Genomic DNA, 21027 nt, shown 5'->3' with positions numbered 1-21027 from the left:
TAGGAAATTTATTGCGAATCTTGTGGGACGAGTCTGGGGCTCAAATCTCAGCCAAAACTCAATAGACACAATGACGAATGTCTGGTAAAAATATCGTACCAAAATACCCAAGGAGTAAGGCGCAGTAAGTCCCAGACCGAGAGTGAACAAAACCGATTTTACAAAAACAAAACGTCCTGGCTTTTCTTTCCCGTATCTTCTTTCTGTGATTTGTTTATGGACGTGCCTCCTTACCTGGGTGCAAAACAATATAGGAAAGTACTTGTGGGAATTTTTTCAGCGCAATACGGATACAGAAAAAAATTGCAGAGAGTAGGGCGAAATTTCACAAGTTTTGCAAGAGGATAACCTTGGTTTGCAAAAAATTTCTGAAATATTCTCCCGAAATGGTTTCATCCTGAAATTCCGCGTAAGAATCTCCACTGAATTTGGGACAAAACGCGACAGATTTCAGGTCAAACGGATGAGTATTCACTCTGGAACAAAATCAAACAGTTTGACACACAAACGAACCTTCCTTTCAGCCCGGGCAGTGATGAATAGGAAATTTATTGCGAATCTTGTGGGACGAGTCTGGGTCTCAAATCTCAGCCAAAACTCAATAGACACAAAGACGAATGTCTGGTAAAAATATCAAACCAAAATACCCAAGGAGGAAGGCGCAGTAAGTCCCAGACCGAGAGTGAACAAAACCGGTTTTCCGAAAACAAAACGTCCTGGCTTTTCTTCCCCCTATCTTCTTTCTGTGATTTGTTTATGGACGTTCCTCCTTACCTGGGTGCAAACAACATACGAAAGTACTTGTGTGAATTTTTTCAGCGCAATACGGACCCAAAAAAAATTGCAGAGAGTAGGGCGAAATTTCACAAGTTTTGCTAGAGGATAGCTTTGGTTTCCACAAAAATTTTGAAAAATTCTCCCGAAATGGTTTTTTCCTGAAATTCCGCGGAAGAATCTCCACTAAATTTGGGACAAAACGCGACAGATTTCAGGTCAAACGGATGAGTATTCACTCTGGAAGAAAATCAAACAGTTTCACACACAAACGAACCTTCCTTTCAGCCCGGGCAGTGATGAATAGGAAATTTATTGCGAATCTTATGGGACGAGTTTGGGTCTCAAATCTCAGCCAAAACTCAATAGACACAATGACAAATGTCTGGTAAAAATATCAAACCAAAATACCCAAGGAGGAAGACGCAGTAAGTCCCAGACCGAGAGTGAACAAAACCGATTTTCCAAAAACAAAACGTCCTGGCTTTTCTTTCCCGTATCTTCTTTCTGTGATTTGTTTATGGACGTGCCTCCTTATCTGGGTGCAAAACAATTTACGAAAGTACTTGTGGGAATTTTTTCAGCGCAATACGGATACAGAAAAAAATTGCAGAGAGTACGGCGAAATTTCACAAGTTTTGCAAGAGGATAACCTTGGTTTGCAAAAAATTTCTGAAAAATTCTCCCGAAATGGTTTCATCCTGAAATTCCGCGTAAGAATCTCCACTAAATTTGGGACAAAACGCGACAGATTTCAGGTCAAACGGATGAGTATTCACTCTGGAAAAAAATCAAACAGTTTCACACACAAACGAACCTTCCTTTCAGCCCGGGCAGTGATGAATAGGAAATTTATTGCGAATCTTGTGGGACGAGTCTGGGTCTCAAATCTCAGCCAAAACTCAATAGACACAAAGACGAATGTCTGGTAAAAATATCAAACCAAAATACCCAAGGAGGAAGGCGCAGTAAGTCCCAGACCGAGAGTGAACAAAACCGGTTTTCCGAAAACAAAACGTCCTGGCTTTTCTTCCCCCTATCTTCTTTCTGTGATTTGTTTATGGACGTGCCTCCTTACCTGGGTGCAAAAAACATACGAAAGTAGTTGTGTGAATTTTTTCAGCGCAATACGGACCCAGAAAAAAATTGCAGAGAGTAGGGCGAAATTTCACAAGTTTTGCTAGAGGATAGCTTTGGTTTGCACAAAAATTTTGAAAAATTCTCCCGAAATGGTTTTTTCCTGAAATTCCGCGTAAGAATCTCCACTAAATTTGGGACAAAACGCGACAGATTTCAGGTCAAACGGATGAGTATTCACCCAAGAAAAAAATCAAACAGTTTCACACACAAACGAACCTTCCTTTCAGCCCGCACAGTGATGAATAGGAAATTTATTGCGAATCTTGTGGGACGAGTCTGGGGCTCAAATCTCAGCCAAAACTCAATAGACACAATGACGAATGTCTGGTAAAAATATCATACCAAAATACCCAAGGAGTAAGGCGCAGTAAGTCCCAGACCGAGAGTGAACAAAACCGATTTTACTAAAACAAAACGTCCTGGCTTTTCTTTCCCGTATCTTCTTTCTGTGATTTGTTTATGGACGTGCCTCCTTACCTGGGTGCAAAACAATTTACGAAAGTACTTGTGGGAATTTTTTCAGCGCAATACGGATACAGAAAAAAATTGCAGAGAGTACGGCGAAATTTCACAAGTTTTGCAAGAGGATAACCTTGGTTTGCAAAAAATTTCTGAAAAATTCTCCCGAAATGGTTTCATCCTGAAATTCCGCGTAAGAATCTCCACTGAATTTGGGACAAAACGCGATAGATTTCAGGTCAAACGGATGAGTATTCACTCTGGAAAAAAATCAAACAGTTTCACACACAAACGAACCTTCCTTTCAGCCCGGGCAGTGATGAATAGGAAATTTATTGCGAATCTTGTGGGACGAGTCTGGGTCTCAAATCTCAGCCAAAACTCAATAGACACAAAGACGAATGTCTGGTAAAAATATCAAACCAAAATACCCAAGGAGGAAGGCGCAGTAAGTCCCAGACCGAGAGTGAACAAAACCGGTTTTCCGAAAACAAAACGTCCTGGCTTTTCTTCCCCCTATCTTCTTTCTGTGATTTTTTTATGGACGTGCCTCCTTACCTGGGTGCAAAAAACATACGAAAGTAGTTGTGTGAATTTTTTCAGCGCAATACGGACCCAGAAAAAAATTGCAGAGAGTAGGGCGAAATTTCACAAGTTTTGCTAGAGGATAGCTTTGGTTTCCACAAAAATTTTGAAAAATTCTCCCGAAATGGTTTTTTCCTGAAATTCCGCGTAAGAATCTCCACTAAATTTGGGACAAAACGCGACATATTTCAGGTCAAACGGATGAGTATTCACCCAAGAAAAAAATCAAACAGTTTCACACACAAACGAACCTTCCTTTCAGCCCGCACAGTGATGAATAGGAAATTTATTGCGAATCTTGTGGGACGAGTCTGGGGCTCAAATCTCAGCCAAAACTCAATAGACACAATGACGAATGTCTGGTAAAAATATCATACCAAAATGCCCAAGGAGTAAGGCGCAATAAGTCCCAGACCAAGAGTGAACAAAACCGATTTTCCAAAAACAAAACGACCTGGCTTTTCTTTCCCGTATCTTCTTTCTGTGATTTGTTTATAGACGTGCCTCCTTACCTGGGTGCAAAACAATATACGAAAGTACTTGTGGGAATTTTTTCAGCGCAATACGGATACAGAAAAAAATTGCAGAGAGTACGGCGAAATTTCACAAGTTTTGCAAGAGGATAACCTTGGTTTGCAAAAAATTTCTGAAAAATTCTTCCGAAATGGTTTCATCCTGAAATTCCGCGTAAGAATCTCCACTGAATTTGGGACAAAACGCGACAGATTTCAGGTCAAACGGATGAGTATTCACTCTGGAAAAAAATCAAACAGTTCCACACACAAACGAACCTTCCTTTCAGCCCTGGCAGTGATGAATAGTAAATTTATTGCGAATCTTGTGGGACGAGTCTGGGTCTCAAATCTCAGCCAAAACTCAATAGACACAATGACGAATGTGTGGTAAAAATTTCATACCAAAATACCCAAGGAGTAAGAAACAGTAAGTCCCAGAATGAGCGCGAACAAAATCGGTTTTCCGAAAACAAAACGTCCTGGCTTTTCTTTCCCGTATCTTCTTTCTGTGATTTTTTTATGGACGTGCCTCCTTACCTGGGTGCAAAACAATATACGAAAGTACTTGTGGGAATTTTTTCAGTGCAATACGGACACAGAAAAAAATTGCAGAGAGTACGCCGAAATTTCACAAGTTTTGCAAGAGGATAGCCTTGGTTTGCAAAAAATTTCTGAAAAATTCTTCCGAAATGGTTTCACCCTGAAATTCCGCGTAAGAATCTCCACTGAATTTGGAACAAAACGCGACAGGTTTCAGGTCAAACGGATGAGTATTCACTCTGGAAAAAAATCAAACAGTTTCACACAAACGAACCTTTCTTTCAGCCCGGGCAGTGATGAATAGGAAATTTATTGTGAATCTTGTGGGACGAGTCTGGGTCTCAAATCTCAGCCAAAACTCAATAGACACAATGACGAATGTGTGGTAAAAATTTCATACCAAAATACCCAAGGAGTAAGAAACAGTAAGTCCCAGAATGAGCGCGAACAAAATCGGTTTTCCGAAAACAAGACGTCCTGGCTTTTCTTCCTCGTATCTTCTTTCTGTGATATTTTTATGGACGTGCTTCTTTACCTGGGTGCAAACAACATACGAAAGTACATGTGGGAATTTTTTCAGCGCAATACAGACCTGGAAAAAAATTCCAAAGAGTAGGGCGAAATTTCACAAGGTTTGCTAGAGGATAGCCTTGGTTTGCAAAAAATTTCTGAAAAATTTTCCCAAAATGGTTTTTTGCTGAAATTCCACGTAAGAGTCTCCACTGAATTTGGGACAAAACGCAACAGATTTCAGGTCAAACGGATGAGTATTCACCCAGAAAAAAAATCAAACAGTTTCACAAACGAACGAACCTTCCTTTCAGCCCGGGCAGTGATGAATAGGAAATTTATTGCGAATCTTGAGGGACGAGTCTGAGGCTAAAATCTCAGCCAAAACTCAATAGACACAATGGCAAATGTCTGGTAAAAATTTCAGACCAAAATACCCAAGGAGTAAGGCGCAGTATGTCCCAGACCGAGAGTGAACATAACTGGGTTTCCAAAAACAAAACGTCCAGGCTTTTCTTCCTTATATCTTCTTTCTGTGATTTGTTTATGGACATGCCTCCTTCCCTGGGTGCAAACAAGATACGAAAGTACTTGGGTGAATTTTTTAAGCGCAATACGGCCCCGAAAAAAAATTGCAGAAAGTAGGGCGAAATTTCACAAGTTTTACTAGAGGGTAGCCTTGGTTTGCACAAAATTTCAGAAAAAAAACTCCAGAAATGGTTTTTCCTGAAATTCCGCGTAAGAATCTCCACTGAATTTGGGACAAAACTCGACAGATTTCAGGTCAAACGAATGAGTATTCACTCAGGAAAAAAATCAAACAGTTTCACACACAAACAAACCTTCCTTTCAACCTGGGCAGTGATGAATAGGAAATTTATTGTGAATCTTGTGGGACGAGTCTGGGGCTCAAATCTCAGCCAAAACTCAATAGACACAATGACGAATGTCTGGTAAAAATTTCAGACCAAAATACCCAAGGAGTAAGGCGCAGTGAGTCCCAGACCGAGAGTGAACAAAACCGATTTTCCAAAAACAAAATTTCCTGGCTTTTCTTCCCCGTATCTTCTTTCTGTGATTTTTTTATGGACGTGCCTCCTTACCTGGGTGCAAACAACATACGAAAGGGCTTGTTCGAATTTTTTCAGCGCAATACGGAGCCGGAAACAAATTGCAGAAAGTAAGGCGAAATTTCACAAGTTTTGCAAGAGATAGCCTTGGTTTGCACAAAATTTCTGAAAAATTCTCTAGAAATGGTTTTTTCCTGAAATTCCGCGTAAGAATCTCCACTAAATTTGGGACAAAACGCGACATATTTCAGGTCAAACGGATGAGTATTCACCCAGAAAAAAAATCAAACACTTTCATACACAAACGAACCTTCCTTTCAGCCCGGGTAGTGATGAATAGGAAATTTATTGCGAATCTTGTGGGACGAGTCTGGTGCTCAAATCTCAGCCAAAACTCAATAGAAACAATGACGAATGTCTGGTAAAAATTTCAGACGAAAATACCCAAGGAGTAAGGCGCAGTAAGTCCCAGACCGAGAGTGAACAAAACCGGTTTTCCGATAACAAAACGTCCTGGCTTTTCTTCCCCTATCTTCTTTCTGTGATTTTTTTATGGACGTGCCTCCTTCCCTAGGTGCAAACAACATACGAAAGTACTTGTGTGAATTTTTTTCAGCGCAATACGGATCCGGAAAAAAATTGCAGAAAGTAGGGCAAAATTAAACAAGTTTCTCTAGAGGATAGTCTTTGTTTGCACAAAATTTCTGCAAAATTCTCACGAAATGGTTTTTTCCTGATGTTCTGCGTAAGAATCTCCACTAAATTTGGGATTAAACGCAACAGATTTCAGGTCAAACGGATGAGTATTCACCCAAGAAAAAAATCAAAGAGTTTCACACACAGACGAACCTTCCTTTTAGCCCGGGCAGTGATGAATAGGAAATTTATTGAGAATCTTGTGGGACGATTCTGTGGCTCAAATCTCAGCCAAAACTCAATAGACACAATGACGAATGTCTGGTAAAAATTCAAACCAAAATACCCAAGGAGTAAGGCGCAGTAAGTCCTAGACCGAGAGTGAACAAAATCAGTTTTCCGAAAACAAAACGTCCTTGCTTTCCTTCCTCGTATCTTCTTTCTGTGATTTGTTTGTGGACGTGCCTCCTTACCTGGGTGCAAAAAACATATGAAAGTACTTCTGTGAATTTTTTCAACTCAATACGGACCCGGAAAAAAATTGCAGAAAGTAGAGCGAAATTTCACAAGTTTTGCTAGAGGATAGTCTTGGTTTGCATAAAATTTCTGAAAAATTCTCCCGCAATGGTTTTTTCCTAGAATTCCGCGTAAGAATCTCCACTAAATTTGGGACAAAACGCGACAGATTTTAGGTCAAACGGATGAGTATTCACCCAGGAAAAAAATCAAACAGTTTCACACACAAACGAACCTTCCTTTCAGCCCGGGCAGTGATGAATAGGAAATTTATTGCGAATCTTGTGGGACGAGTCTGGGGTTCAAATCTCAGTCAAAACTCAATAGACACATTGACGAATCTCTGGTAAAAATTTCAGACCAAAATACCCAAGGAGTAAGGAGCAGTAATTCCCAGACCGAGAGTGAACAAAACCGGTTTCCCAAAAACAAAACGTCCTGGCTTTTCTTCCCCGTATCTTCTTTCTGTGATTTGTTTGTGGACGTGCCTCCTTACCTGGGTGCAAACAACATACGAAAGTACTTGTGTACATTTTTTTAGCGCAATACGGAACCGGAAAAAAATTGCAGAAAGTAGGGCGAAATTTCACATGTTTTGGTAGAGGATAACCTTGGTTTGCACAAAATTTCTGAAAATATCTCGCAAAATAGTTTTTTCCTGAAATTCCACATAAGAATCTCCATTGAGTTTGGCACAAAACGCGACAAATTTCATGTTAAACGGATCAGTATTCACCCACGAAAAAAATCAAACAGTTTCACACATAAACGAATCTTCCTTTCAGCCCAGGCAGTGATGAATAAAAAATTTATTGTCAATCTTGTGGGACGAATCTGGGCTCAAATCTCATCCAAAACTCATTAGACACAGTGACGAACGTCTGGTAAAAATTTAAGACCAAAATACCCAAGGAGTAACGCATAGTAAGTCCTGGCTTTTTTAACCCGTATCTTCCTTCTGTGATTTGTTTATGGATGTGCCTCCTTATCTGAGTGCAAACAACATATGAGAATAGTTGTGTGATTTTTTTCAGCGCAATACGGACCCAGAATAAAATTTCAGAAAGTAGGGCGAAATATCACAAGTTTTGTTAGAGGATAACCATTGTTTGCACAAAATTTCTTATAAATTCTCCCGAAAAGTTTTTCTTCCTGAAATTCCACGTAAGAATCTCCACTGAATTTGGGAGAAAACGCGACAAATTTCAGGTCAAATGGATGAGTATTAACCCACGAAAAAAATTAAACAGTTTCACAGACAAACGATCCTTCCTTTCAGCTCTGACAGTGATGAATAAAAAATTTATTGCCAATCTTGTGGGACGAATCTGGGGCTCAAATCTCAGCCAAAACTCAGTAGACACAGTTACGAACGTCTGGTAAAAATTTCAGACCAAAATGCCCAAGCAGTAAGGCGTAGTAAGTCCAACACCGAGAGTGAACAAAACTGGGTTTCCGAAAACGAAACGTCCTGGCTTTTCTTACCCGTATCTTCCTTCTGTTATTTGTTTATGGACGTGCCTGCTTACCTGGTGCAAATAACATATGAAGGTACTTGTGTGAATTTTTTCAGCTCCATACGGACCCAGAATAAAATTTCAAAAAGGAAAGCGACATTTCACAAGTTTTGGTAGAGGATAACCTTGGTTTGCAAAAAATTTCTGAAAAATTCTCTCGAAATAGTTTTTTCCTGAAATTCCACGTTAGAATCTCCACTGAATTTGTGACAAAACGCGACAAATTTCAGGTCAAACTTATGAGTATTCACCCACGAAAAAAATCAAACAGTTTCACTCACAAACGAACCTTTTTTTCAGTCCTGGCAGTGATGAATAAAAATTTTATTGCCAATCTTGTGGGACGAATCTGGGACTCAAATCTTAGCCAAAACTCAGTAGACACGGTGACGAAGGTCTGGTAAAAATTTAAGACCAAAATACCCAAGGAGTAAGGCGTAGTAAGTCCCAGACCGAAAGTGAACAAAATTGGTTTTCTGAAAATGGAACGTCCTAGCTTTTCTAACCCGTTTCTTCCTTCTGTGATTTGTTTATGGACGTGCCTCCTTACCTGGGTGCAAACAACATATGAAAGTACTTGTGTGAATTTTTAAGCATAATATGGACCTAGAATAAAATTTCAGAAAGTAGGGCGAAATTTCACTAGTTTTAGTAGAAGATAGCCTTGGTTTGCACAAAATTTCTGAAAAAATTTCCCTAAATAGTTTTTTCCTGAAATTCCACGTAAGAATCTCCACTGAATTTGAGGCAAAACGCGACAAATTTCATGTCAAACGGATGAGTATTCACCCACGAAAAAAACCAAACAGTTTCACACACAAACGAACTTTCCTTTCAGCCCTGGCAATGATGAATAAAAAATTTATTGTCAATCTTGTGGGACGAATCTGGGGCTCAAATCTTAACCAAAACTCAATAGACATAGTGACGAACGTCTAGTAAAATTTCAGACCAAAATACCCAAGGAGTAAGGCATAGTCAGTCCCAAATTGAGAGTGAACAAAATTGGTTTTCCGAAAACAGAACGTCCTGGTCTTTCTAACCTGTTTCTTCCTTCTGTAATTTGTTTATGGACGTGACTCCTTACCTGGGAGCAAAAAAATATGAAGGTACTTGTGTTAATTTTTTCAGCACAATACGGACCTAGAATAAATTTTCAAAAAGTAGGACAAAATTTAACAAGTTTTGGCAGAGGATAGCCTTGGTTTGCACAAAATTTCTGAAAAATTCTCCCGAAATAGTTTTTTCCTGAGATTCCACGTAGGAATCTCCACTGAATTTGGCACAAAAGCCGACAAATTTCATGTCAAACGGATGACTATTCACTCACGAAAAAAATCCAACAGTTTTCACACACAAACGAACTTTCCCTTCAACGCTGGCAGTGATGAATAAAAAATTTATTGCCAATCTCGTGGGACGAATCTAAGGCTCAAATCTCAGTCAAAACTCAGTAGACACAATGAAAAACGTCTGGTAAAAATTTCAGACCAAAATACCCAAGGAGTAAGGCGTAGTAAGTCTCAAACCGAGAGTGAACAACATTGGTTTTCCAAAAACGAAACGTCCTGGCTTTTCTAACCCGTTTCTTCCTTCTGTGATTTTTTTATGGACGTGCCTCCTTACGTGGGTGCAAACAACATATGAAGGTACTTGTGTGAATTTTTTCAGCGTAATACGAACCCAGAATAAAATTTCAGAAAGTTGGGCGAAATTTCACAAGTTTTGGTAGAAGATAAACTTGGTTTGCACAAAATTTCTGAAAAATTTTCCCGAAATAGTTTTTTCCTGGAATTCCATGTAAGATTCTCCACTGAATTTGGGACAAAACGCGACAAATTTCATGTCAAACGGATGAGTATTCACCCACAAAAAAATTAAACAGTTTCGCACAGAAACGAACTTTCCTTTCATTCCTAGCAGTGATGAATAAAAAATTTATTTCTAATCTTGTGGGTCGAATCTGGGACTCAAATCTTAGCCAAAACTCAGTAGACACAGTGACAAACTTCTAGTAAAAATTTCAAACCAAAATACCCAAGGAGTAAGGTGTAGTAAGTCCCAGACCGAGAGTGAACAAAATTAGTTTTCCGAAAACGGAATGTCCTGGCTTTTCTAACCCGTTTCTTCCTTCTGTGATTTGTTTATGGACGTGCCTCCTTACCTGGGTGAAAAAAACATAAGAAGGTACTTGTGTGAATATTTTCAGCGCAATACGGACCTAGAATAAAATTTCAAAAAGTATGGTGAAATTTCACAAGTTTTGGTAGATGATATAGCCTTGGTTTGCACAAAATTTCTGAAAAATTCTCCCAAAATAGTTTTTTCCTGAAATTCCTCTTAAGAATCTCCACTGAATTTGGGACAAAACGCGACAAATTTCATGTCAAACGGATAAGTATTCACCAATGAAAAAAATCAAACAGTTTCACACACAAACGAACTTTCCTTTCAGCCCTGGCAGTGATGAACAAAAAATTTATTGTCATTCTTGTGGGATGAATCTGGGGCTCAAATCTCAGCCAAAACTCACTAGACACAGTGATGAACGTCTGGTAAAAATTTCAGACCAAAATACCCAAGGAGTAAGGCGTAGTAAGTCGTAGACCGAGAGAGAACAAAATTGGTTTTCTGAAAACGGAACGTCCTGGCTTTTCTAACCCGTTTCTTCCTTCTGTGATTTGTTTATGGAGGTTCCTCCTTACTTGGGTGCAAACAACATAAGAAGGTACTTGTGTGAATTTTTTCAGCACAATACGGACCTAGAATAAAATTTTAGGAAGTAGGGCGAAATTTCACAAGTTTTGGTAGAGGATAGCCTTGGTTTGCACAAAATTTCTGAAAAATTCTCCCAAAATAGTTTTTTCCTGAAATTCCACGTAAGAATCTCCATTGAATTTGGCACAAAAAGCGACAAGTCAAACGGATGAGTATTCACCCACGAAAAAAATCCAACAGTTTTCACATACAAACGAAACTTCCTTTCAGCCCTGGCAGTGATGAATCTGAGGCTCAAATCTTAGCCAAAACTCAGTAGACACAATGACGAACGTCTGGTAAAAATTTCAGACCAAGATACCGAAGGAGTAAGGCGTACTAAGTCCCAGACCGAGAGTGAACAAAATTGGTTTTCCGAAAACAGAACGTCCTGACTTTTCTAACCCGTTTCTTCCCTCAGTGATTTATTTATGGATGTACCTCCTTACCTAAGTGCAAACAACATATGAAGGTACTTGTGTGAATTTTTTCAGCGCAATACGGACCCAGAATAAAATTTCAGAAGGTTTGACGAAATTTCACAAATTTTGGTAGAAGATAACCTTCATAATAATGTTAATTTTTTTTACAATATTATGTTAATTTTTTTACAATACTACATGTTAATTTCTATTATATAGACAAGGGAATGGAAGACACTAGAAAATATAACTAAAATGAGATAAGGTTTTACCATATTGACATAGGATTAGGGATAAGAATGTTCATATGTTACATTCTTGTGTTAATACTCATCCTCATTTAAAATTATTAAAATATCTTTAATTTAGTTAACTTATATTAACTTTTTTTTCCTTAATTTCATAACTTAATTTTTAGCATTTGATTACTTTTATTATTTAATATTTATCCAATTATTATTTAATATTTATACATTATAATATTTTATATTAGGAAAAAAATATCATTTTAATATTAAATACTTGATAATATATATTTTTTGTTGTGATTTTTATTTTTGATAATAAAATATTTAATTAACATTTAGAATAATAACGGATATAGGTATACTCACACCCTAATAGGGATGAGGATGAAATAAAAAAATTCACACCACTTGTTAATATGTAGATGAATTCTTACTCCAAGAATAAGCATGGAATAATCCGTATTGACAGCTAGTTAATCAATATTTAGTTTTGAAGAAATTTTTGATGTTCTTTTTGTTATGTTATATTTAAAGTTCCATCAACTTTTGCTTTTATTTTAACTGAAAAATAATAGACAACTTGCATTACTTCATATTAATTTGAATTTTTATTTATTTATAACTAATCTTACTTATTCAAATATATTACCTAATACAACCTCAATTAAAACGTAGACTGAAAACGTAATATCATAAAAGGAAACTTGTATGGAAAAAATAAGTACCAAAAACATTAACTTTTCAAATACTATTTTACTAAACACAACTATTTCAATATACAGTTTTTGCACTTAAAAAGAGAAAACATTAGATACTAATTATTACAATTTCTCTTTAGCACAAATATAAAACAAAAATATAATTATAAATGTCCAAGAGACATAAAAAAGAACAAGTATTCGTTTTTCCCAATTTTCTATCTGACGCCAAGTTCTGCTACTTTACAAAGATTTTTTAACAGTGGTTTCTTTTAAGAGGGGAAAATTAATTTAAGAGTTAATTTTATAATTTTATAATAGAATTGAGAATTAAATGTTTTACTATTGTAATGCATAAATTGAATAAAATACAAAAACAAATTAGAAGTTTTAGAGCAATATTATTATGATTAGAACCTATAATATGAAAATTGCACGTAATGGTTGAAATTAGCATTTTCCCTCTGTTCAGCACTCTCTTGTAGCTGCAACACAAACTCCAGCATCCAAACCACTAGGTGGATGATCCAAAAATATAATATTATAAAGAATAAAAGAGAAAATTATACAGAATTGAAGACAACTTTCAATTTTAGATTATAATGACAGTTAAACGGATGCTCCAAATCAAGTATGAATATGCAATGAAAAGGTAAGCTTAATATAACATTCTATTAATGCAAAAAGTTGAAGGTATAACTATGTTACAAGTCCTACATCGGTGGGTCAAAAACCCAAGGGACTGTCATTTTATCACAATATATTAGGAAATTGGGTCTAAAACAGAGACCACTAATTTAATTAGCATGGGACCTAACCAACGCACTTCGGTAAACCAACAGAGCACAAAAATCTTGAACTCATTCACAAGTCATCAAGCCATTTCAAAGAGCAAAAACTTGTGCCAATCTACGGAGCATGTGAGTAGATGCCATCACGGGTAAGAAATATAAGGAACACGGGTTACATTACCTTGCATGCCATGCCATGACTAACACAGGTTACATTAGCTTTCATGCCATGCCATGACAACACGCATCTATGGAATTAACTGACAGAGTCGAGAGACAGCCTTAGGCACTGTCAGATTCATTTCCAGAATCAATATTCATGGGTTGGGGATTCTTGTAGCCACTGATTTCATCCTTGTAACGTTTTTTATCTTCACGTGCTTTTGCCTCGTATGGTTCCTTCTCTTCCACTGTGCATTCAATAGATAAACAATATACAGTTAAGGGGATTTAGTCCCTAAATAAATAAAAACTCAGATCAGGAATGACACCCGCTGGAACTGCATGAAATGAACGACAGCCATACCTGACATCTTTTTCCATTTCTCTCCAAGTACTCTTCCCACATCCGTAAATGAAATTCCAGGATTAGATTTCTTTAGATTCTGAAAAAAAAAATGCTTTCAGGATATATTATGGGAAGATAACTAAACTTGTATAAACCACCCCCTTTACTAGACACCATTTCAGGTAAATTTTGTAATTTCTAACAATCAAAATAGCAATTGACAACTTTGCTAAGGTCATATTTGGCTACACTGACTTCGGTTCAGACACATTGGAACAATACCACCACCTATTAAGGCTCACTTGCATTAATTGCAGGTTTTGCTGGATGATCTCAACAATGTCAATAACCAGGCACTGTGAAGATTTTTCTTTCTTTACCCAACCTGAGAAACTTCGATACTCTCCCCCAAAATTTCAAGTACATCAAAAATTAAGTACACGGATCTACTCAAATTGCCACCGTGATATACTTAAACCCAAATTCAAAACTATGACAGAATAGAACACACCTCTCTTTCCAATTTAGAAAAGAACATGAAACCGGACATTGCCCTCTTGGGTGCATTTGGGTCCTTTTTCTTCTTCTGTTTTTTCTTCTTTCCATCCTCATCATCTTTTGATCTCTTTTTTGAAGTAGATGCCTTAGAAGGCAGGTCCTTCTTTGGTTCCTTTTTGGCAGGCTTCTGAAAATTGGTCACCATTAAGGTGTCAGAGGCACCATAGATTAAGAGTAGAGAATTATCACAGAAAACAAAGGCAAACAAAAACCACTTGCCTCTTTCTCATCACCACTATCACTACCATCAGAATCATCTGCCCCAGAATCATCAGTAGGAGAACCTTCATCATCCTTGTCGGCAACAAAATCGGAATCCTGTAGACATTTACCCCCATTTAATGTTTATATAGAAACAAGACTGGGAAAATCCTGTCAAGCTAAGCCCGACCATAACAAAATGGAGCAATTTGCATAGAGTCAAGCCTGAATATATATGTACAAAAGCAGAAGCACAGAACAAATGCACACAAACTCTATACAAGCAAAATAGAAAACACAACAAACTAAAATTGATAGAAACTTAAAAATAGGAGAAAGGTCAATTGCATGCTTAGGGATGTAAATTCAATAATTAAAAAAAAAAAACTGAAACATATGCCTGGAGTTTGTTTAAGTTTCCATGCTCAACCATTTTCAGATGTCAGTCACCATAAATTAATGTTGTCGCCTTGTTTATAAAAAACTAGAACACAAATTTACTAAATGCTAGTCATGAACTAAAAATAAATGAAAATTATATAAAATATCTGTTTGATCACCTCCTCATCACTTTCACCACCACCAGCTTCATTTTTAATACGTTCAAGATGTGGATCAACAGCATCATCGTCATCATTCTCAAGAACCTTCTTAATACCAACAGTGGGTTGGGCATCTCCTAAATTCATAATTTTCAAGCCCTTTGAACTGCATGTGCAAGCCAAAACAATTGTTTAAATAACAATAAGTTGTATGTAAAATTAGGCAATGTGAATGGGATAACATTTACCTGATAAATTCGTACAGATTGTGGTACTCATTTCTCTGAATATTACGGAATAGATGCTCTTGTTCAGATTTTAGTCTGATAAGAAGGTCAAAATAATGCATATTGGATCCACCAGCAGCATGCCTCTCAAACTCCACATAGTCAATCTAATGGGAAAGATCAACACAATTAAAACCTCCATTTTGCAGATATCATTTGCAACATGAACCAGTAGTTGACATTTGATCATGTCAGTGCTGTCAGATTTTACCTCTTCATGAAGAATAAGAGTGGGAGGTTTAGGTAGAAAGAAGAAGCTCTTCTCAAGGGGATACAGAATTCCATCTTCAGCTTTCAAAGATGATTTCACTGCATAACCATCTTGACAACTCCTAAATTTTCCAGGCTTAGTCACTTTGGCACCTGACAAGCCACGTAATATTGTGGTGAACACTTCATGAATAAGTCCCTGATTATTGAATTGAAAAGGAAATAAGTCAGCTAAAATCAAGCATCACTCAATCATCTAAAATATGCAAGATGCTCTTCTTTCATTTCCCAAAAATTCCTTCAATAGTGGCATCTCAGGAGTTGTATAGACGTATGAATCAATTATTAACAGTTTAAGAAAAATACCTTATAAGACAGCTCCAATTTATCCTTATACTTTGAGTTATAAAGATCTTCAGTTATTGCCAATTCACTTTGAACAACATAATCAGTTTCGAACTACACGGAAATGAGCAAAACAATGTTAGAAGCATGTAAAATACACATCTCAACTTGGCAAACCAAAAACCATTGAGCAATTTACCTGCATCACAATATGAGGATACAAAGTTTGTCCCTTCCGAATAGGGGGGTCAAGGCTAATGATAACAAAGGTATGTGGTTGATTAGACTACAGATACATGATGAGAAATTGTCAGTAAACTTAAAAAGGTCCAAAGAAGCCAGATTTAAAGACATGTCTGGATAATGGCATTATTCATTCTTAATAACTTATATGAAAACAAATACCAAAAGACTAGGAAATGAACCTTAGGAAGTAAAAATAGGCGAACCACACTGCTATACTGAATTTTGAAATCATTAGCTTGTCCCTGAAGCCGCAAGAATGACATGTGTAACTCAACACTGTATCGTCCCCTGCATTAAAGTACAAATTTCTATTAATGGATACTAATGTGAATAAATTTATTGTAAGTATACAAATATTATCTGTACAAAATACAACCATGCCAAAAATGCTTGTATAATATTTTTCTGTGCATTTAAATACATTACCTTGGTGTAAGGATTGCAATACCCTCAAATGTAACAACAGCATCTTCACCTCCAGCACCAACATCAGCCATAGACATAATTTTGTCACGGAAAACCTGATATTATTAAATGTCAGTTAACCTAGAAGTTATCATAACATGGGATCTTTTATATCCGTGAACAACTCACCTGAGCAGGAGGACGATTTTCATCACCAACAAACTGGGTGTTGGAATTTGGTATATGGAAACTTATCTCCATCAATGAATCTTTCTGAGATCACAACATAAACTATATTAGACCATAAATAATTCAGAATCAAATTGAACCTAATAACTATAGTCTTCAATACTGTAAAAGCTCAAACATGAATGAGAACAATTTTCTTGCAAAAAGGCTTCCAGTTTGACAAAACTCTATGAATTTGCTTAAACATACAAAATTATATAAGTGCATGAAAGTAGAAATATACCTCATTAGCTCCTGTTGTATCATCCACGTGAAACTCCAAGATCACATCATTCTTCCCTTGAAGCTGTGTTTGAGAGACATCTGCTAAAGACACTTCAAAAGCTTGCTTTGAACCAACCATAAAAGCCAGCATATTCCCTGAAATGGAAATAGAAACATAAGAACATCCACTACTCTACTAATTAGCATAACTACAAAAGAAGTCAAGTCAAATTATTCAAACAATATTTAATTGCAAAAGAAAACAAGAATGAGATAAAGCTCCTCCTTGAGAAGTCAACCACCACCCCCACCTTCCAAACACATACACTCATACACATACATAAATAAAACCATTTCCTTCTCTTAACGACTATTTTTCACTTAAAAAATTGCACTTAATGTGATTACCAGGTGGAAGTAGGGTTGCATGAATAAATTTGACACTTAAGAACACCAAAATGAATATAAGCAACAGCAAATTGGGGAGGGAAAAAAGCAGCAGCACGTAATAAGTTCACAGCCTTCATTGATTATGGAAATCGTTAGGAGCTATACAAGAAAAACCAATACTCTCCAAGAACAAACTGGATGATATCAACTGAATTTCTTTCAAATTAACCCTTTGCTAGAGATATTACATACCATTTCCTCCTAGTGATATCAAATTAAATTCTTTCCCGAAACACTAAAATTATAGTAACTAAGAATTACAAAGACTGATGTTTGTTGTGTACGTGACACATCATGTGCAGAAGGTCAGTTATAAATTACAACACAGAAAGTCAGTTCATGTAATATTATTAGTAAGACACTAACCATTTAGATCAACTTCTCCCCAATTACGCCCGCTAACAGAAAGCTGTTTCTCCTCAACTGATATTCCACAGGTGTTTTGAAAAAAATTGGTCAAACTTGCAACATCCTGCAAAATATTATAAAATAACAATATAAGAAATTCAGATCCAACATTTGATAGAAATTCAAGTCCAAATGCTCAATATTTAGATCTTCAAAAGTGTTAATAAGAGGATTAAAATACAAGAAAAGCAAACTAGAAGTTTGAATTCTTTTTTCAATGGCTACTGTCCGAAAATGCACATTTGAAGAGGCAGAGAGAGTAACCTGGTCACGAAATCCTGTGAACTTGTAGTACAATCCATCTTTGATTTGAACCCCAAGTTGGTTAGTTCTTGGAACCTTCATCCATGTCACCCCCACTATGTCAGATTTATCAACTTCAATTAATTTACCACCACCCTGTCTCTTCCATATAATTCCTCCGGAATATATCCTTATCTGTCCTGAATTCTGCAACCCAATTACCGAAAAGAAGTGTTATACATCTCAATTACTAATTTCAGTCTCATTCACTGAAAAAATTTAGTTCTTCAACTCTAATTATTATTAATTTTTCATTGAAATAACAACGAAACTGGTAAAAACTAGACATGGGACGGGTAGCTCAACTCTGAGTAGGGTATATGCCCAGCATATTCAGTTCATTCCTAAAGATGCTAAATAAACAGCACAAACCACCCAATATAACCACTTACTGGTAGAAAAGTATAAAATTTTGAATGAAAATAACTTTTCACTTGCTTGGTACAACTAGAAAGATAACCCAAAAGAAAACCTTTTTTTAGATTGCCAATTTTCTACCAAAGGATTTTGAAAAAAAGGTGCATAACAGCTATTTGGAGCGTCAAGGTTTTGGGGTCTCCACAACTGCCATTATCACCCACGACCGCAATTGCCACTAAATAAACCATGTTTGTCAGTAATTTCCCACAACACCAAGAACCGCACCGCAACACGATATCAAAAACTACAACAATATTTGCCCTAAATTTCCCACAATACAGGAACAAAGATAAAACAGCAACCACAACTGCAATTTAAAACCTTGTTTTCTACTGTTCCAGTTTTCATCTACTCAGCAAAAGCAACACTTCAGTAGGGGTTTTAACAGCGAAACAAAAACCACTAATTCACAAACATAACATCCTAGTCACTACTAAAGCAACAAGTAAATTTTCAACACATTTCTAAAGCAAATACATGATCTCCTACAGCAAAACTAAGGCAACAGTAATAACAATAATTAGGGTTTAAAACAGAAGAAAAGAAAACGCAGGACAAAACCCTAAGTTCTCTAACCACTAGACAGCACCACAAATCTCACTGACAAAACAATGTTAAGTGAAATCGAGAGGTAGAAAGCAAAAGCACGATTGAACAAAGCAAAACTAAAACCCTAGGGTTTGGGAAAGAATAAAGAAACGAAAGTTATAGAGAAGAAGAAAAACAGTTTGAGAGAGATTACGGTGCCGCCGCGGCCTCCCAGGGTGATGTTGTTGAAGAGATGGCCGTCGGACATGGCTGACACGAACGGAGAAGAGTGAGAGTGCAGAAAAGAACGAATAAGGGTGTGTTTGATGCTGCATACACAACACGTGGTTTTCGTCTTTCAAATATGTTTGGAACCAAACGCTGTTATAAAAAGAAACGCAGATGAATTTTCTGAGCAAGTAAAGAAAGAAAGAAAGGAATAAAGTGGGCCAAACAAAAGTGGTGGCAAACCCACAAAAACAAGACAAAGAAGAGTTTTTTGGAAATTGCTTCTTACACTCCCATCATATGTAGCACAGACACTCTGATACGGACACTGATACGACACGAACATGGATACGATACGGATACGGATACAGAGATACATATAATCTCTAACATATAAGGCACAGGGACACGAATCTATATATTATATAATTATGAATTATATAAATTGACAATAAAGATTTATGTACACAAGTATATTTCAGTTTTTTGTAGTAGAAAGATATTTTTCATGGTTAGTTCAAAAGGTTTTGTTTCTTATTTTTATAATTATACTAAAAATGCATATCATAAGTTTGAGTTTTTAGAAAATTAATGTGTTTTTTCTTTTTTAAATTGTTAGAATTGTGCTAGAATTATCAGAAATCCAACAAATACTTTTTAAATTAAACTCACTGATACTTGTTCTACAAGTGTCTTTCGAGTATCTTCTATCTGATACGTGTATCCGACACGGACATAGCATTTAAGAGGAGTATCTGAACCTATAGCTCCCAACATTTCTTTTCGCTCCAAAATATTATGTTTATGAAGCTCTTAGATCACTTTTTCCTCCCTAATAAATTTTTACAAAAAAAATTATAGTTGTTAATAATTTTTTCCTTTCATTTTTCATCAATTTTTTTAAAATTGTGTTCTTACTATTAACTGATATCCACTAAATGAAGAGTTATTTATAAAGTGACACATTAAAGGTTTTATAGAACTTATATCTTTTTTTCTTTTAGTCCCAACAAATTTATAAATTGTGCTTTTTTGTTGTAGAAATATCTCAATTCAGTATTTCATTTAATTTTTATTTTTGTTAAGGTATTATAGTTTATCGATATTTTTGTCATTAAATCATCGTATTAGTGATGAATATATTTTTCTCTATGATTACTTTGCTCTTCTAAAATTATTTTTTTCCAAACAAATAACTAATTAATTAATATGAGGATTTGAACTTTGTTTCTTCTAATCTTGTATATTTGAAGCCAATGGCTGATATTTTGTTGCACTCCCATAATTTATTGTTGTACCTCCTCAATTTCTTCCTGCACCTCAAATATTAAAAAAAAATATTCATTCTAAATTATACCATCCAAAATACAATTTTTTTGCATTTTAATTTGGAAAATATAAAATAAATATTTGCATTCTTGAATTAACAATTTAAAATACAAAATTTATTATACGTTGTCCAATAGATTTGTATTCCAAATTATATAACTTAGATTTAGATTTCACATTTTAGAATTAAAAAAATAAAAATAAAAATTAAAGTATTTCTATTTTTAAAATATTAGAGATGGAGGAAGAAACTCGTGATATTTATTAGAGGTGATAACTTGAAAGCAGGTTACACAGAATTTAAATAAACAGTTTTACTATTTATTTATATTAGAGTATGGAGTGAGGTTGGATTCACTCCAAATAAACTTATCATTTAATCCACTAAAATAATTAAATTAGGTTACTTTATTTTTTTTATCTAATTC

At 36.0% G+C, this 21027-nt stretch overlaps 1 protein-coding gene across 1 annotated transcript; it reads right to left on the bottom strand.

Annotated features, from left to right (window-relative positions):
- Positions 1-13040: 13040 nt before the first annotated feature.
- HMG (high mobility group) lies at positions 13041-19503 on the bottom strand. The gene is made up of 16 exons (XM_068645647.2): positions 19257-19503; positions 18056-18241; positions 17750-17855; positions 16953-17089; positions 16670-16753; positions 16502-16596; positions 16255-16363; positions 16029-16115; positions 15851-15943; positions 15486-15683; positions 15236-15381; positions 15006-15153; positions 14464-14562; positions 14198-14371; positions 13705-13783; positions 13041-13588 (listed from the first exon to the last, which is right to left on the bottom strand). Exons 1-16 carry the CDS (start codon positions 19308-19310, stop codon positions 13461-13463), a joined length of 1923 nt encoding a protein of 640 aa, XP_068501748.2. The 5' UTR covers positions 19311-19503; the 3' UTR covers positions 13041-13460.
- Between the last annotated feature and the right edge of the window lie 1524 nt (positions 19504-21027).

This window comes from Phaseolus vulgaris, chromosome 4 (genome assembly GCF_051622355.1).
Source record: "Phaseolus vulgaris cultivar YP4 chromosome 4, ASM5162235v1, whole genome shotgun sequence".
Lineage (NCBI taxonomy): Eukaryota > Viridiplantae > Streptophyta > Magnoliopsida > Fabales > Fabaceae > Phaseolus > Phaseolus vulgaris.
This window is presented reverse-complemented; position numbering and strand designations above follow the sequence as displayed.